The following is a 19140-nucleotide window of genomic DNA, read 5'->3' as shown; positions in this document are numbered from 1 at the left end:
AAACTCACCAGACGGGGCGGGTACGGCTGATGGTGGTGCGGATGCGGGGCTTGACGTAGTCGTAGTAGCCCTGGTTCTTGTGCTCTTCCTGACACCAAACCAGATCAGCATGTGGATAACGATCAGTCTCTGCCTTCACCAGGTCGAACGGGAACGGCGAGAGCTGAAAAGAGAGAGAAAAGCGGACTTTAAAGTGCTTCAATTGGGAAAATAATCATGCTCTACATTTTTTGGGCGATTTAGAGAAGGAGAACAGATTTTTGTGCAATTGTGGCACACAGCTCACATTCCCGGGCTGAAAACCTCTGAGGCACAGGAAATATCAGGGGAATCTCTTTCTGATCAAAATATCGGTCACAGAGAAACAGTCAAAGGTCAACGGACCCCAAAATTATGAGGAATCAAACTCAGGGGTAATAAAAACTACACCAAATTTCAATGCTAATTTGGCTGTAAGAGAATAATACATGTAGCAAAGACTGAAGGAAATTTATAAAAGGTATTGCGAGAATCTTTCAATGAAATGGAAGTTCCTACTATATTGACATCTAAAAGCTTCACTACAGCTGTTTTTTGGTGCTTATCCACACTCTGACGTTACCTGTTCAATGCGAACAACAGCTACGGCGTCGTCCATCCCTCTGTTCTTGCGTTCACGGCTCAGTTCGTAGTAGATCTTGCCAGTGCAGAAGATGACTCTCTTCACTTTTTCTGGGCCGGCAGCTGCAGGTCCGTCGTCTGGGATTATACGCTTGAAGTGGGTGACTGCAGGATAACAAACACACAAGCTCTCAATAACAGGGAGATGACTTCATGTTTCAGAAGTGAAGAGGTGCACAGTTTATCTTTGCCCAGTTTCTTCTGTCCGTCATCGGTTTCCTGCCCTTTTTCTGTCAGCGCTCACCAGGCAGCATGTCGTCAAAGCTCGACTTGGCCTCAGGATGGCGCAGCAGCGACTTGGGAGTAAATACTATGAGCTGGAGTTCAAGAGAGAGCACAGAACACGTTTAGTTTTGTCTCATTGAGTCCTGTTCTCTGATCTTCTTCATGCTGTGAATCTTACAGGCTTCCTGAAGGGCTGCAGGATCTGCCTGCGGAGGACGTGGAAGTAGTTTGCAGGGGTGGAGCAGTTGACAACGATCCAGTTACAGTCGTACAGCTGACGCACCGCAAAGTCCTCTGACAGATTCTGGCGAGAAAGCAGGGGTGACAATTAGAAGAATATTCAGAACTTCTGCAAACATATAACATTAACAGACACTCATTATTCTTTGTGTTACTGTTCAGGGGATAATCACGCTCAGGTTTATCAGTTTCTATACCGGTTTAGAGGATGTGAACAGGAAGTATAATGTTGCTGTGGCTCCTGTTTGCAGTGTTTTCATGGATGTACAGATGAGGGTCACTCGATTACTGTGATACTGATGAAAACTTAAAACATGATGATTCAAAAATGGAAAAAAATGGAGGTTGTGCACACAATGGAAGGAGGACCTGATGAAAATCAAGTAGAAAGAAAAGAAAGACTACAGTATTGACAAAAATCTCTGACATTTCGCAGGCACTTCTGGAACTTCAGCTCCTCGAGATGCCAGACTTATTAAAGCCACTTGCTTAATATTGATCATGAGGTGGAAATGACACCTGCTGAAAACAAATCTGGTAAAAATGAATCTTGCTGAATGTCTGAATATTTCCTCTTCTTCTGTTTTAAATTTCTTTACATTTTGGAAAATCATTATCATACAAAGACACACTGCTTTGACTCCAAGCAGCACCTGAACTGAAAAGTCTGAATCTTAAATAGAAGCAAAGTCAGAGGTTATAAGGAACCGTGTCACGCTTGTAGTAAACTGTCAATCAGGGAGAAGAAAACATGAATCTCGGCTGATATCTGAATAATGTATTAGTATTCCTTCATGACTGTTTCTGACACTCACAGGGAAAACATCACGGTCATCATTGCACATCTGCAGAAACCTTTCAGGACGGGCAGACGAGTGCTCTGGACCCTGAGAGAAGGAGGAAAAATGGAAAAGAGTTCACAGATCTTTGACAGAAGTCCGATTACAAGGCGGCATTACAGCATGAGGAGACTCAGACTAATGCAGACTGTGGAGGATTTGGTTTCGTAGTCCCTACCATTCCCTCCATGCCGTGCGGAAGCAGCAGCACGATGCCGTTCTGTCGAACCCACTTGGCCTGACCTGAGCTGATGAACTGGTCGATGATACACTGAGCCGTGTTATGAAAGTCTCCGAACTGGGCCTCCCACAGAACCAGCGCGTTGGGACTGGCCATGGCGAAGCCTAATTCAAAGCCTGCACACGGAAGAGGAAGAACAGCGCAGCTTCAGGAAGAAGCAAACTCCAGAGCACGTTTCTGGAGGAATTTCTTGAGTGTTTCAGACTTTGTTCGACCGTCTCATCAGGCTGCTACACGTTCAGCATTTTCACATCATTTGCTTGCTGAACATGTTTTTCTTACATGTTGATTGCGTCTCCCTGACAGTAAAACCTTGAGTGCGAGTGCAATGGGTGGGAGGGATCATTAAAAACCTGGAAGGCTTTATTATTTACATTTTACTGATATTTCACACTTGTTTGAATCTCAGATTTCCCTTTAACTTCACTAGCATTTAGTTTATCTTGCTTCTCCCATGTTAAAACCTCACAGGTACATAAAATGAGTGTGTGTGTGTTTTCAGTATATTTTATGGAGTTGAAGTCTTTGTATGTTACTGACCCAGGACTCCATATTCAGACAGAGAGCTGTTGCAGACGGTGTAAGGAGCTTGATCAGGGGAGATGTGGTTCATTGGGATGCAGATCCTCTTATCAACGTTCTGGTCATGAAGAACATGGTGTCGATGACTGCGAAGCAAATCAGAGAAAGGACAAAAGAGTAAAACTGTGTGAGAGAAGAAACATGAGCATTAAAACAGTCAACGAGAGATTCTCCCTCTTGTGCTACCTGAAGGTGCCCCGTTCCACATCCTGTCCACTGAGGCGCACGTGGATCCCTTCTTTAAGCAGAGAACCGAAGGCCATGTATTCCCCGAGAGCCCAGTCACACACTCGCTGACTGACCATATTTGCACGGCCCTTTAGGATACGACTCAAACCTAAAAGATGGACACAGCAGAGACTCAGACTTAAAAGAGACCGACAGTACGTTCAGAGGATATCGGCTGCGACAGGAGGAGAGCGGACAGCACCTCCATGTATGGTGAAGTCCTCCACTGGCACAGAGGCAGCAATGTTTCCAATGTGGTTGAGCTCTTCTTCACTGATGCCAGTGGGAGGGCAGCTCATAGTTTTAGGCTGTCCCTCCAGTGTGAAAAAATCTGCAGACAAACAGACGTTACAGGTCCACAGGTGGAAGAAAAGTCCAGACTACGTGATTCATTAAACGGGTCAAAATAAGGCCCATACCAGGCCACGGTGAGTCTAGCCAGTGTTTGATGTGAAGGATCTTCTCATCTTTGGAGCGAATGTAAGCTTCCTCACAGATTTTGTCGTACCTAGCCACTTCCTCCTGAAAGACATGGATGTGAGTTGAGTGTCTGAATAATTACAGTCTACAGTCGAGCTAACAGCTCTGTGAGGCTGAATAACAATTCTGCTAAGAGTGTTAGCAAGCTAACGTTTGCCAATTAACAGTAAACACAAAGTCCAGGTGAGGCCGACGGGAAAGTTTTGTCAAAACCAAAAAATGTCAACCTGCTGGCGACTTTTGAGGAAACATCAGGGAATCAGTCGGAAGGATTCGTCCTCTAGCAACTGAATGTCTGTCCAAAATTTCATGTGGCATGTACAATGCAAAATAAAGCACAGAGACATTTATTTATGTTTTAGGAGTTCCTGTATAACAAACATGTATGTAACAGGCCTAAATACTGCACTACTAACAACAGCCCTTGTCAAAGAAATCATTCTGGAACTAAATGAGGGTCTTGAAGTCCTCTTTTCCTGTTTGCATTCCCAGTTCAAGTCCAATTTTTTAAACCAAAAAACAAACAAACAAGGACCAAATGTTAATGATGAGAAGATGTAGAGGAGCTTTATGAGACTGTTGATGTGTTGTCACTGTTCGCACTTCAGGACATGTAAAACCTGCTGTCTTGGTTCCAGCTGGGAACCAACTTTTTGGGTTCCTCACAAATATGGTTTTGGTTTAAATGCTCCAAACGGTTCCACAACTGGGTGCACGAACTGGAATGAAACGTGGAATAGAGGTCACGGTGACAACCAGTGTCCGACGACCTTCGAGTTTTGTCCACCTTCGGAACAGGCAGAAGGTGTTTGCTTCACACACGGGACCTCATTCTTCTGTCTGATTGCTGACAGGATTAACTGCTTCCAAGTGTCTTCAGTGTACAGTCATGAATTCACTTCTACTTAAAGTATGCAGCTCCTCACAGCAGGTGATAGATTACAGAAAGTCATCAATCACTCTGTGTTATTCCTGCTGAAGAGAAAAAGAAGACAACAAAGAGCATTTTCATGCTGTTTGCACGGCTGTCTCTGTGACAGACCATTTTACCACCTTTTCATTCACATTTTTGAGATAGCTGAGATAGCTCTTCCCTCGCTGACAATGAAACAGGAGTTTTTCATCACTCATCGTTCAGAATCAGCAAAGCATTCTTCCTCTGACATAAAAACACTGCGTCTGTGTAGAAACAGCATCTTTTTTTAACACTGAGGTCAGTTAAATGTGACCCTGAAGCCTTTTTGTGGTGCTTTCATACACATTTTAACTGTCACTCTAGGTAAGACCGACGCCACTGACAACCACATTCACGTCAAGGCCAGAAAGTTTGTAGCATAATGAATCCAAGCCACTTGCATGTTTGATGAGCCGTATCTACAGCAGCACAGGTTGCTTTACCTCATACTCCTGATGGCTGATGACTCCCTCTGCGATGACTTTTTCAGCAAACTTTTTTAGGACGCCTTTCTGCTTCTTGATCTGCTTGTACATCAGCGGCTGGGTGAACATTGGCTCATCCATCTCGTTATGGCCGTTACGTCTGTAACACACCTGAATGTGAAGAGGCAAAGGGATGACACATTTCATTCATTCATTCATTATATAACATGCAACATGTATAACACGGTAGAAATGTGGCCTCTCCTACTGAAACTGTCCTCACAACTAGTTTTTCAACTTCTTTGACCTGTCAGGCCTCTCTCTTCAATTTCTAGGAGGCTGGAGCTAATGCAATGATAATAATGCAGTAACCAGGTCTTACCAGGTCTACAACCACATCCTTATGGAAAGTGTTCCTCCACTCAGCTGCGACCTTGCACACATAAATCACAGCCTCTGGGTTGTCTGCATTGACGTGAAAGATGGGAGCGTTGACGACTCGTGCGACATCTGTAGGATACGGAGATGAACGTGCCATCCTGGGATCGGTGGTGAAACCAATCTGCGTGGATGAGAGCATTATATTACTTATTACTAAATTACAGCAGTTATTATTCTAACCAGTGGAACTCAAACTGAAACCAGAAAAATCTACTCTCTTTCACTGTCATTTCAGGCTGTGCATTCAATGTGCAATCAATAAAAAACAAAATATAGCAACTGGGGGGTGAAATGAGGATCTAGGGAGCAGCTGGCTGTCTTTATGATTTATCCTGCCTTTAGTGCTTTAAGAAAAAAACATTCAGTGCAGCTAAGCCTGTTTTATTGTCACTGTATTCCTTTTGGGTAAGCTCACAGTATACATGCAGCAGAACTGGCACCAGTTAACACGACTATTCTAGCACTGTAATGGAAAAATACCATTATAAGAAACAGTCCAAGAGTCACGTCAATCAAAACTGGGTTGGCACCAGCTGCAGTGTTTGAGCTAATTCTACCAAACTGGATTACTGATTCTGTGGTGTTACATTTACCAGGTCTCAATGTAAAGTTTGTGGTTTATTCTTTATCTGATCTGATTCTCTATCTATCTATACTGAATAAATAACTACACACACCTGGTCACACAGGGGTCTATTCCCAGCCCAGCACCCAGTATTTGCTGAAACACATGAGGACATGACAGAAAGCTAACTCTCAATCAGAGCCTAAAAGCGTGTACCTGGTTGTTGACCACCACGTGTATGGTGCCATGTGTGGTGTAGGTCGGCAGGTCAGACAGGTGGAACGTCTCGTACACGATACCCTGGCCTGCGAACGCAGCATCACCGTGAAGCAGAATAGACATGACCTGTAAAATCATTCATCAGGTGACAAACATGTTACAAACATGAGCAAAGGTGCTTTTTCTCCATGTGTTCCCATAAAGACCTGACTCAGCGTACCCTCTTGCCCTCAGTGTCTCCACAGTAGAACTGCTCAGCTTTGGTCTTTCCCTGCACCACTGGGTCCACTGCCTCCAGGTGGGACGGGTTCGCCATGAGTGACATCGTGATGTACCGGTCGCTGACCCGGTTCATCCTCTTGTGATACATCCCCAGGTGATATTTCACATCACCAGAACCCTGAGAGCAGACAGTGAGGGAGGTTAGAGCTAGCATACAAAGCTACCGCTAGTGATAACTTATTCAACTATTAGTCAGTTAATAATGACGGCAAAATCCCAAACATTTGCTAAATTCATTCTATTGTAAAGATGCCAATGTCCGAACATGAAGCTACAGCCAGGAGACAATTAGCTTAGTTTAACAACACAAGAGACATAACTACCTGTATATGTATATTTTTTAATCATGTCTTTTAAAAGATTGACAGATCAGATTACAAGATAAACAAACAAAATGAAGTCCTGCAATGTAAAACTTTATTTAAAGGCTGTACCTCTCTCTCTCTCTGTCGGTGCTGTTGTTGGTGCTGATGTGAGAACTGAGAACGCTGTGTCTCTCAGAACAAAATAAAACTAATGATTTGTGATTAATATACTATTCAATATACTAATTTTTATGCAGGTTAGGTAATATTCATACTGGTGGCATCTAAGGTGATAATTAGTGAGTTTTAGAGGTGTTAGCTGGGGGATTTTTGGAGACTTTGGAAAGAGGCAGGCAGCAATTTCCTTCTGTTTCCAGTCTTTATGCTGGGCTCAGCTAATTGCCTGCTAGCTTGCAACAACCACCATTTGCTACTGAAACTACTCAAAATTTGCTCTGTTTTCAGCAATTAATGTTCAAACCTCATCTGCAGCCTCGAGTTTAGAGTCAAACTGGCAGAAGATCTGTTCCAGCTCCTTCCGGATCACATTAGCCAGCACATTCAGTCTGCCTCTGAAGAGGGACAAAGACGCAGGAGGGAACATTCAGGCATAGGCTATTTCACCTTATGGTAACATGTGGAAAACACAACAGCTCTGAGCTCATCAGAGACACAACGTTTTGGTTGTTGACAGCAGTTTGAGCAGTCCGAATTCATGAAGATCTCTTATTAATCTGGACTCAGCTTGTTTTAATATTACTGCAGGGTCGCAGGTTCTGGACGTGTAGCGCGAGTTAACACGACGCAAAAGATTAAAAACAGTGTCTGGCCAGCTTTAGACAGCACCAGTTTCACATGGATGTGATGGAAGATGTAATGAAGTGCTTACCTGTGAGGCATCCCCATGATCACGCTCTCCACGCCGCTCTGACTGGACATATCGATGATGGTCTTGAGGGCCGGGATGAGCGATTCGCAGCCCTCAAGACCAAATCGTTTCTCTGAAGACCACTTCTTCTGGAGAAACTCCTCAAACCTGTGAACAGGTGGTTGTGCTGCTGCTTCACATTGTGGATCAGAACACCCCCCCCCCCCCCCAGACTCAGAAAAACGCTGCACCCTTCACCTGCTCTGCATGCTTTTCCAGGTAATCACTGAGGTTTGTTGAGGAATGTGAGGGAACACAGACAGACCTTGTGGATCGGATCATTCTGCCCAGGAGAGTCCTCTTCTCCTCCAGACTGCAGTGCGTGACTCCTGGTGTCTCAAACTTCTGTCTGATCCACTGGCACTGCTCCACGTCGTTGATGAACATAAACTCTACGCCAATGTGCTGACAGTAGGCCGTCTGGAAGAGAGAGGTCAGGATGTGAGTAGGTTTGAACGGCCAAACAGACGGTTCAAAGAGTCTAATCCGAGGTATCGTTCGTCCTGTTAACTCTAGAAGCTGCACTCAGTGTTTGGCTGTTTTGCTTGAGATCCTCAGGCAAAAAATCCTTCATCTGTTCCAGATTTTAAAGCTGTACAAAAGCCAGCGCGTGGCTTTATCTGTGGTTACTTTTCATTTTATGTTCCGATAAGACCTCTCAGATCTGCCTTTCCTTCAGATGTTCCCAGTGTTCCTCTGGTTTTATTCCCCTGAGCAGTGGAAGTTCTTGCATCTTAATGTGTCATTGTAGAATGGAAACATTGGAATTAAAGATAGTTTGGCTTTTTTTGTTGAATTACGTAGAATTATGTAATCTTTCCTGTTGGTTTCATTCTTTTCATTTTTTATGATACTGTGTTGGAATCAAATATGGTGCATTGTTTTTAATCCTGTTTGGTGAAACACTGTGGACTGCAGCTCTACATTAAAGGTGCTACACAATTAATCATTATCGTTAAAGGAATGTTGTTTTTTTTACACTGTTGAATCATTTTGAGGTATTTTACCTCAAGGCGACGTATAATCTCTCTGAGAGGCAAAGCGTTCTCGCTGCCTCCGATGAAGGTGGTGGTGGGAAGCCGGAACACTTTGTCCAAGTCGGATTCAACCAGCCCGTAAAAACCTGTTGAGAAAATCCCAGCAAACAAGCACAGGCAAGCGCACACCGGGTCAATGTGGGGGTGGAAAATGGGGGCAAGAAACAGAAACAGAGAAATAAAAGAAGGGTTAAGGAAACAACACTGAATCCAAGATTTCCTGGAATTTGTGATCCCTGCAGCTTCATTTTCATCTTCACTGTTTTAACTCCCCGAGCAGCTGTCTAATCCGCAAGCTGACATTTAGTCCAAAATGCTGCAGCCAGACTCCAGACAGGGATAAAGAAATTATGCTACAGCCCCTCCGAGCTTCAGTTTACTATTACTTTACTGTTGTATTTTCTTTTTATCGACTAATCGATTAGTCAGCTAATAGTTGCAGCTCTAAAAGAAACATTCCACCAGTTTTATGATCAGCATCACAATAATCAGCTCCTCTTCTTTTGATATTTATGTGTGAATGCGGGGCGGATCTGACTCCTGTGCTGTGTTGCTTACGATTGATCAACTCCATGTTATATATATATACATTTAAATATTTCTATTAAAGGAGCGTTCCAGCAATTCAGTGAAGCACTTCCATAACGTTAGGGGACTAACGAACAACACACTTTTAGGTCAAAGCATTGTTCAAGCTTTAAAACTGCTGGCATTAAACATCACCGGCCGCTCTGCTCTCTAATCATTTAAAAACTGATATCGGTTGTTCATTGTTGATGACATCAGCGTGAAACTCACAATTATTTTCTCAGACAGGCTGAGTAGCGCTCATCGTTACAGTCAAATTGACCTTTGTGTGTAAAATTGGTCACATACCCCACATTAAGGAACACTCTGGCATTTAATTTGTTCTCTAATTATATCCTTTAATCCCTTTAATGAGACCGGAGCTCTCTCGTGGTCACTACAGAATCAAAACTGAACTGATTACAATCTCTAAATAGCTGAGCTTTCTTTGTCAGGACCCTCAGGCTATGCTAACATGACCGTGCTCGTCCTGTGTCCTCCTTTAAATCCTGCTGGTATGCTCTTTGTTTTGTTCCCTACTGTAATTATTTGTTGAGCTTTTCATTCCTTTTTCCTTTGTCTGTGTTAGGCCCGGTTAACTTCCCATTTAGCTTACAATGGATTTCAAAACCACTTCAATAAGTATTCAATGAAAACAAATTTTAATCATTGTACCGTTTCAAAATTTGGTAATGTTTGAATTTACGGGTCTGTAATTTACTAGTAATTTTCTTTTGGACGTTGCCTGGAATGAACCCTACAATTTGGTATTAATTATACAGAAAATGTGCACAAAGTTCAGTTATTTCAGTTACAGTTAAGTCATATCTTTGCATGTTCCACTGACCTGCTATGCACTGATTAAAAGACTTCGTAGGGTATGCCAGCAATTAATTGGACTAAATTAATTTGAAGTATACAATTTAAATGTTTCTAATTTCCTTTTAGTTCATACCAAATTACATTGTCCTTTCTAAGATACTTTTTTAGAAAATGAGTGAGAATCAGTCTGAGACAGTCAGAAAACAGGGCAAGATGCATGCCACCAATTTTTTTAATACAACGAAGGGAAAACTACAAAACTTTTTCATAACTGGAGCAGCTCTAAATGCTTATAATTTTATTTGGTTTCGTGAGTTTATGTTATTTCCCCTTATAATAAACCGCACAGTATGTTAGACAAAGCACGGTGAGAAGCAGCTGAAAGCAAACCCCAAAAAACAAACAGGACAGGACTGATGGGTCAGATTAGCTGATCGAACGCTCAGTCTATATTCTGAAGAGGAGCAGTCTGAGACATCATGGTGTGGCTTGTGTTTATCTAAAGCGTGTGACATGCTGGTTGCACCAAAGAGAGATAAGTCAATATGAACAGGGGAGGGGAGGGGAGGGTGGTATCTATGACTGTGTTTGAACATCTCTGTCAGCACATTAGCGCAGGGTGCTGTGCTGACGACAGGGCGTTGCCTGAGTCAGCTCTCTGCATTACATAAGGGATCTTTAGACTTTCACCCCCCTCTGTGGACCGCCCCGCACATAAAAACACACAACTTGTTTTCTTTGACGGTTCAAAGTAGAGGCAGAATGACCAAACATGGTAATCAAGCGTTGTCTTATTGCAATCTAATCACAGTAACATTTGAATGAAGCAGGCACAGATAAGCCTGAATATGTCCTGTTTGACACCACTGGCTGCTGGACAAAGGTCAGCAGAAGCCAACAAACACACACACAAGCAGTACCACCCAATATACTGCGTCAGCCCTGAGAGGAGCTGGAAGCCGCCACACAGCGACAATCACAACACCATACCTCTTAGTTAATAAGCTAACCACAGGAAACTGGGTTTAAGTTGAATGCACCAGGAACACAACGTGCTGTCTATTACAGCTTTTATTATTAATGCAGGCCAAGGTTGATTTCCCACTAAAGGAACTAAGAGCAAGGTTTGAGGTTCTCGTCCTACCTCCAGCAGTCATATTGCACAGACGTTCTTTATAATGAGAGAAGTCTGGAGGCATGAAGAGACACAAACGCACATACTGCAGGAAAGGCTTTAGGGCATTCAATCGTTCAAGGGGGATGAAAGTCTAAAGACCCCTTATGTAATGCAGATGTAATGCAATGACAAGAATGGGACCCTAACAAGGCAGACGACTGTCGTTGACACCCAAGGGTTACACCCTACCCCGCCTTAATGGGGGGATCATTTGCCTCACAATAGAGTGATACCATTCTTGGTTTTGGGGGTTGGCCTCGCTCAGGGGATAAATACTTGAACCTAACACCATTGCATTGGACTAGAGCTGTCCTATCTAGTCTGGTGCGCACAAACTGATGAAGCCTGCTCGGATGAGAGGCGAAACATCTTCTAAGACAAACTGACGAGGTCCAGTTGCGAACGATTGAATGCCCTGAAGCTTACAATGACCTGGATGAATGAGAATATTCACAGGCATACTGTAGGATAAGTATCACACAGAGCTTCTCATTTATTCTTTCAGGCTGATTTGGAGCCCGACATGGACCTATTGTTCGACCTCAGCCCCACCAGGACAAAGCAGAACACGGTGAGGCTGAACAATACCACTATTAACTGTGGAAACATCCTATTACAGCTCATGACAATCACCTGTTTTTGAACTCAGAGGCCCAACCCTTTCATTAGGCACAATGACAGTTTGGTGCAGGCATGCACAACACACACACACACACACACACTTTCCAACTCTTTGCTCTATTGCGACAAAACTGACAAGCCCGTGTTTAGTGAACACAGGACCTGAGTAAATGTTTCCAAATGAGACAACTGAATACCAAGAAAAAATAAAATAATAACGCCAAATCACTTACAAAAACTGACAGGCATGGAAACAGTATGTGCTCATGAGACCACCAGGATGTACAGGTGCAGAACCAAACATGACTTATTAGGGCTGATTAAAGACATTAATGAATGAAATCCAGACGTTAATAAAAAGTAAACAAGACTCAGAGTCTACCGTCATGCACATGGCTCTGTGAGCTAAATGCTATCATGCTAACATGCACACAATCTCTCCACCTATCTACAGCTACAGCAGCTCTCAAACGAACAACCATGACGCACGTTGTTTCATCTTGTTTCCTCAGAAACTATAACAGCATGTGAAATGAAAGGGTGTATCCTCCTATAGAACAGCTATCTCTAGCTGAATGTGTTAATATTCTTGTCAAGTGGTCATACTGCCCATTTTGGGAGTCTCTCTGCGTTGACAGGTATAAGATGGCTGGGCAAAGGCACAGAAAAGACCCCAATCCCAAAACATGTGGCCATTTTCTGTCTCTTTCTGTTCTGCACTATTTCCTACAGGCTACAGAGGCGTCTTCAAACACTGTTTACTACAGTAGAAGTACATTCAGACAGTATATTCATTGCAAGATGGAGGGTGGGAGGCCGGTGGTTGAGGGGAGACCACTCAAGATAAAGATGTGGGAACTGTTGGACAAAGAAAATAAAAGAAGGGGTCAAAACAGAAAGGTAGAAAGAAATGGACACCCATTGAGAGGTGGGGGGTGGGACAAACCAAAGAGATCAAGTGTTTCGGGACAAAAAGGATCCAAAAACACAATGAGAGAAAGAAGAAAGGACAGGGACAGAGAGGACTACATTACTAAACATGTCAGCAGGTTTATATTTCTCACCAACGTTCTGGACACCAATCGTACACGGTGCATCGTCAAAGTCTACGCAGCTGATGTCCAGGGGGTCCAACTTGGCTATGTGATGTCCTCGTACCTGCACACAGGACAACGCAGCTCGTTGTACGTGTGGAACATGTCAAGCATGTCAAAATGTTTCAGCAGGTTAGTGTCTTTCCAAACAGATGTCCACATATGTTAGCAAGAATGCTAGACACAGATATAGGTGAAAGGTAAGAGGGAGAAAAAAATGCTGCTAAACAGGCCGCAATGTTGGGCTTTACTCAACACAGCTCTGTTATGACTGACAGTGATCAGTACACAGAGAAATAAAGCTATAATCAAAAGCACAACTACATTTCAAATCATAGAGACTCAGTTAGAGGTCAAGAAGTAACAAGAAGGAGCTGCAGCGCGGTGCAGATCAACACAATTATGCCCTGCTGTGAGGCTGCAATGACGATGTTTTCACGGCAGTTAAAACACGTTAAACTGGCCTGAGGGAAAATGAAAACAGAGATTCAGTCATTCAAATGTCAAGTTAAGGTTTCTTAAAATAGCTTCTTCATTATGGCCCTTTGTCACTACTTGACAATTTATTAAACCAGGACATCAGACCTGAATCTTTGTTCTCCTATAATGTACCTAACCTGAATTTGATGGATTATTTGTGATATAAACAAAACCAGAATTAGATTCAATAAACGCAAACAGGCTGAATACACACGCCTGCACGTCTGTCACTTGACAATGTGTGCAACATTGTCTTTTCTAAAAAATGCATCCTCAAAATAAAATCTATCTATTCCCAAAGACATCTATTGTCTGTCTGCCGTTTGTTCTTCTTTATCATTTCATTGAAGAATATCTGAAGGATATCTTGTGCTACAAATATAAAACCCAACCTGAATGGGGAGATAAGCAGTTTCTGTGCGACATAATTAGCTCAGGTGTGTTTGTAGTTTACCTGGTACGCTCGTATAAGTGATTGTACAGCTAGATGATCCTGCACCAGCTTCTCCACATTGGGCTGAGCCCCCACCAGTGCCTTGACACTGGCCAGTCCCTGAGAATTCCCACTGAGGGGTGGAGGGCTCTGGTAGGCCGCACCAGGCGGCGCCCCACTGTTAGCATTACGGAAAAATGCATCCCAGGACTGCAGGGAGAAAGGATGACAGGAGATGAATGAATCAACAATTTGTTATACTTCACAATACTGTGTATGTGATGCACTTCTTCAGTGCCTCCTCACAGCTACAGTCACACAGGGTCATGCCAGGTCAAATATTCATTCACTTCAATGCAGACAACAGGCAGGCACGCACAAACATGGCAACATAACAAAACTGAGAGTCTACAGCCATGCTAACGGCTCTGTGTGTATGTCCTATACACAGTGGTGCAGCAAAATGCTAACATAGCATGCTAACATGCTCACAGTAACAATGCTAACGTGCTGATGTTGAGCAGGTAATATTTACCAGGTGTTTACATGTTTACATATGCTAATCAGTGCTGAACACAAAGAACAGCTGAGGTTGATGGGAATTATATTAGTTTTGCAGGTATTTGGTCATAAACCGAAGTATTGGACAAATTTATACCTGGTGACGGTGGTAGAATAAATCTAAATCTTATGTTATAACTAAAATGACTTTTTTTAAATTGAAAGTTAACGTTTATGCACAAGGGACATTGAATGTCACTCAAATTGAATTTTACTGCAATCCATCCAACAGGGAAGTCATAAGATCAGCAAAGTCATGAGAATTTAGCCTCTATGGGCCACGAATGTGTGAACCAAATTTCATGTCAATGAAACAGACTGCTGCTCGTGTGGCTACATACACACGTACACACGTTTGACCCTGCATCTCAGTTTCTAACCAGAGAGAAGAGTAACTGGCTTTTTGCTGTGAGAGGCTTTGAAGATCACAAGTAAAGGAAGCTTCCTCACATCCACCTCTGGATATCAGCTTACAGGCAGAGTGTGACATAACGTTTTTACCACAACACAGTAACACTTACGGACATTAACATACAGCACAATAACACAAACAGACACGACTGCAGGGCGTCTGCTATTCCAAAAAGTCCATACAGCTTTATTAAAGCCTTAAAAAGGAGGAACTGTCTTAAAACTGGCACTGCATTCAGTTTTAAGATGGGTGTGTGTTCAGCCTGGCATCGATAACAACATCCTAACTTTCCATCTGTTTGTTTCACACACTGTTTGTTTGAACATTTTTATTATGGCTCTGCAATGTGAAAGCTTGTGTCCAAGGGTTCCAGGTTAATCCCCTTAATGATGTTTATCAGCTTATTGATTGCAAATCTGAGGTTGTTCTACTTGGCCCACCAAAAGCAAAGTGTAAAGTTCCAGATAAGCTTGGCGACCTGGCTTTTACTCGCCTTTTACTAACTTGGAAGATTTGTTTGTAAATGCTGGTCTTAATTGTAAGGTTGAATTCAAAAGAGCTATTCACAGTTGTTTTGTCAGTGTAAAGAAATTATAAGAATTAGGTCATTTCTGATTTGGAATGGAGTCTGTAATGTAAGTCATCCTCTGGCTGTGGCTAATCAGAACACACAGCAGTAAGTATGTGCTATGAAGTCTTATAATTATAGGAGCAATGGTAGCACTGAGGTCAGAGCCACATGAGCAGTGTTATTATAGCAGTATGACTATTGTTGGTTATACACCTACTCCTAATGACTAAAAACTCACTGCCACAATGTCATGACACTTCATGGGCACTTCCACTGATTGGGAAAAAGGCAACTTGCTGGAAACAAGTACAGTTACTGCTTAGATTTCAGACGTGCCATTCATCCTCGCATCCTTCAAAACTCTTTCACCACACGACACACTTTGACAGACATCTGTCAGCTGTAGCTAGCTAACATGACACATGGAGTTCCAGTGAGAAATGGCAGCTAGTAGCAGTAACAATGCTAAGCGAGACTCATACTGCTATTATAAATAAGTATTATTTATTAGCTGCAGGAGATCATGGAAAGGGGCTCTGCATTCATGTATGCAGTAACATATTTTCCATCCAAAGCCATCCGTTTTCACCAAGTCTCAAACTGAAACTGTAAAGACACGTCAAACTGATCACCACATTATTGATCAGAATCTGATTAACATCTGTATCATTCATTCATTCAACAGCCAGAAACACAGCAACAGTGTGAGATGTCTTATCCTATGGCAGATGCTTCCTCCTCACCACCACAAAAACCCAAAAAACTATCCACCACATTATTAAAATCCAGAGCGCCGACCAGATTACAGTTAATTCTTCACTCTGAGCTAACAGGATGGCTTCTTTCTTAAAATATTGAACGTTTTCCACTCATTATTTTTCTGATTTGAACTGTTTAAAGCACAAAAACAACTCCTCAAGTTGATCCCATATGCACACAGTTTAATTTACGTTGTTTTCCAACTCCCATGTTTGGACATATCAAAAAGAAACCAGCTGGAAACCTGTCTATAACACAAAAAGTACAAACTATCCTTCAGGATAATCTGCCCTTTGCCATCCTCAAAACTCATGTTGATCTAATATCTTATCTCATTTAATCTTTTATCTGTTTATCTTTGTGTGTCCTTCTGTTATTGTTTTATCCTTTTACAATGAAGCACGTTGTCACAATGTCAGCAAGAAGTCAGTATTATTATCATTATTATTAATATTATTATTATTATCATAAGGACAGTAGATGTTCCAGTGGTAGAATTAGTTGCACTAGCAGCAGTAGTATTTCAAGCAGATGTATTGGTAACAGCAGCAGTTCTTGTGTTAGTACTGTTTACTGTATTAGTGAATCAGTACACAGAACTGAAATGCTGCAATAATTCCTCCTGTCCATACAGGCCATTGACTCCCTAACAGGTTTCTAAAGACAGTAAAGATGGGGGACAAAATCCACATTCCACTTTCTGTGTAAAAACACATTCCAAAGTTCAGCCCGAGTTAGACCAACAGAATAAGTGCATATCTTCCACAGCTACAGTCTTTTTGAGAACAAAATTCCCTCTTTGTTTCCGTGGACTTTGTGTGTTTGCTGAGACACGACAGAGGGACCGTCACACAAAGCGTGAATTCTGCAGGCAGCACGTTGTGTGGACTATCCCGAGCTGCAGGGACACTGTGTCTGGAAAGAGATGTTGCTGTTGAGTGTTTAAAAAATATATGTTTTAATTCTATGAGCACCACAAATTAACTTCCTCCACTGTATTATCTGCATAGCCAGAAACCATATACAGATAAGTGAGAATATAAGCATTAATAAGTAGTTTGTTTTTTTTGGTAACTGGGTGAACCGTTTAACATTATCTTTGAATTATTCTTATTTTTGCCTTAAATGTTCTTGACAGGCTGTAGTTAGATGCCAACAAGGTTTCTTGCACTTCTCATACTACTGTGTCGTACCTGTGCTTCATGCTACTACTATATTTTTACATTCATGATTTCAGATGATGCTACAACATAAGTTAATTAGGGTTAGGGTTTGGGTTATAAGTAAGTTAATTGCCTGAGAGCAGCTTGGTCCAGTGACTCTTATTGTGAAATTACAGGTTAAGCTGCATTTTTGATGAGAGAACAGTGACAGTGTTTACAACTGCATCTGCTTGTGCTGTCAGTCATTCACTTTTTTCTCCACTGTTTGATGTCATAGTGCTCTACAATTCAAACATAAGCAAACACACACTGTACTGATAGCATCTATTTGTACCTTTGCCCTATAAATTTTGGACAGGTATCATTACCATTGAGAACTTCAGGTCAGGAGGAGGGCGAGAGGGCAAAAGGGGCAAACATTCAGTGCAAAATGTTTGGGACTGGAAATCTGGAACCTGTTTTGCATACATTATGTGTTTGAGCATGAGCTCTTGAAGGCAAATTCAAGTTTGCAGCATATACAAAGCAGGCGTGACATCAAACACACACAAACACGTACAGTACCTTGTGCACATTCTTGGGATTCTCCAACCATGCATAGTACATCTCCTCCACATAGTTAGAGCTGGTGCCATTAAGAAAAGGCTCAGCAGCCACGGATGTGTTCTGGTGTCTCGCGGGCTGAAACGTCCTTAAGCCCCCATCGATCACCAAAAGTCTGGGCCGTGACAGGCTCTGGGCTGTCTGCGCAGCCGTTAAAGGCCGAAGCCTTGCAAATGTAGTCCTTAAGCGGTGCATGGCTGCAGATCAGCCACAGCTCCTCTCCCCCTTCCCGTCCTGGAAGAACAGTGTCACAGAAAGAGACCCCTCCAGGCTCTGCAGAAGCTGGCCCCCCGGCTCCTCCTGTCTGGCTGAACCTGTGAGGCTGGCTTCTCCACAGCTCCTGTTCCTTCTCCTCTGCGTAAATGTGAAAAAAATCCATCAGACACACTCTACTTCATCAGTCTAACAAATCTTAGAAAATGAGGTTATATACATATATATATATTTTATATGATTTTTAACAAACAAACAAGAAGTGTTGGTCCATCTCTCTAATCTGTCTGTGGCTCTCAGCTGCGAGCTCATTGGTTCCTACTGAAGACATACACCTTTAAAAACACCTCACAAACACTTTCATTTTACACAGCTCAGACTGTGAATGTGGGACTGGGTCAAAACTAGAGAACCCATGTTTACTGCAATGAAGGAACACACAGCCCAGGTCACAACACTTGTTATCAGGATCAATTCATAGTTGATTTGGTCTTTTCATGTGACAAGTTGAAAAATAAAAATGATAGAAAATGACCCACAGTGTTGTAACTTTACAGCTCTCAGTATGTCCAGATCAGATGATAAACCGCACTACATTACAGTACACCCTAAATATAGCTAGACCACCAGTAGGGCCTCATAACCATAAAAACCTTGGTAAGTACACCCCCAAACCCACCCCCATAACCACACACAAACTTCTTTCCACCACTTATTTCACCGACTTTCATTAATTTCCTGGAGACTAACTCCAGCCCTCTGAAGCTTTACCTTAAACCAAATGTTTACCGCGAACTTTAACGATTTACGTTGAACAAACGTACATTTTGTCCACACGGCGCGTCACTCTAAACACATTTATTTCGCCACCGCATCATTAACACGCGCTAAAAGCTAACACAAGCTAACAGCTTAGCTCAAACTTTTGCTAACGTCTGAAGTTTTTCAGTGCGTTACCTGCTCTGCGCTGACCGGCTGGCGCTCGCGCTGCTCTCTCTCCGCTGCCTCTCGC

At 42.6% G+C, this 19140-nt stretch overlaps 1 protein-coding gene across 2 annotated transcripts in view; it reads right to left on the bottom strand.

Annotated features, from left to right (window-relative positions):
• ogdhb (oxoglutarate dehydrogenase b) overlaps positions 1-19140 on the bottom strand; it is a 20728-nt gene extending 1588 nt beyond the window's left edge. The window contains exons 1-22 of one of the 2 annotated variants that reach the window (XM_041959523.1): positions 19086-19140; positions 17877-18269; positions 13868-14056; positions 12904-12997; positions 8623-8738; positions 7881-8035; positions 7577-7723; positions 7169-7259; positions 6321-6500; positions 6098-6226; positions 5258-5437; positions 4894-5046; positions 3435-3537; positions 3218-3346; positions 2974-3124; positions 2746-2873; positions 2143-2321; positions 1941-2012; positions 1064-1189; positions 905-977; positions 602-765; positions 9-163 (exon numbers count right to left, since the gene is read on the bottom strand). In XM_041959523.1, coding sequence (XP_041815457.1) covers positions 9-163; positions 602-765; positions 905-977; positions 1064-1189; positions 1941-2012; positions 2143-2321; positions 2746-2873; positions 2974-3124; positions 3218-3346; positions 3435-3537; positions 4894-5046; positions 5258-5437; positions 6098-6226; positions 6321-6500; positions 7169-7259; positions 7577-7723; positions 7881-8035; positions 8623-8738; positions 12904-12997; positions 13868-14056; positions 17877-18110 — 2948 coding nt within the window. In that variant the 5' untranslated portion in view covers positions 18111-18269; positions 19086-19140. Of the gene's footprint in view, positions 1-8; positions 164-601; positions 766-904; positions 978-1063; positions 1190-1322; positions 1495-1940; positions 2013-2142; positions 2322-2745; positions 2874-2973; positions 3125-3217; positions 3347-3434; positions 3538-4893; positions 5047-5257; positions 5438-6097; positions 6227-6320; positions 6501-7168; positions 7260-7576; positions 7724-7880; positions 8036-8622; positions 8739-12903; positions 12998-13867; positions 14057-17876; positions 18270-19085 lie in introns of those variants that run through there. The other variant, XR_006007791.1, reaches the window with a different exon arrangement.

Source organism: Chelmon rostratus, chromosome 19 (genome assembly GCF_017976325.1).
Source record: "Chelmon rostratus isolate fCheRos1 chromosome 19, fCheRos1.pri, whole genome shotgun sequence".
Lineage (NCBI taxonomy): Eukaryota > Metazoa > Chordata > Actinopteri > Chaetodontiformes > Chaetodontidae > Chelmon > Chelmon rostratus.
This window is presented reverse-complemented; position numbering and strand designations above follow the sequence as displayed.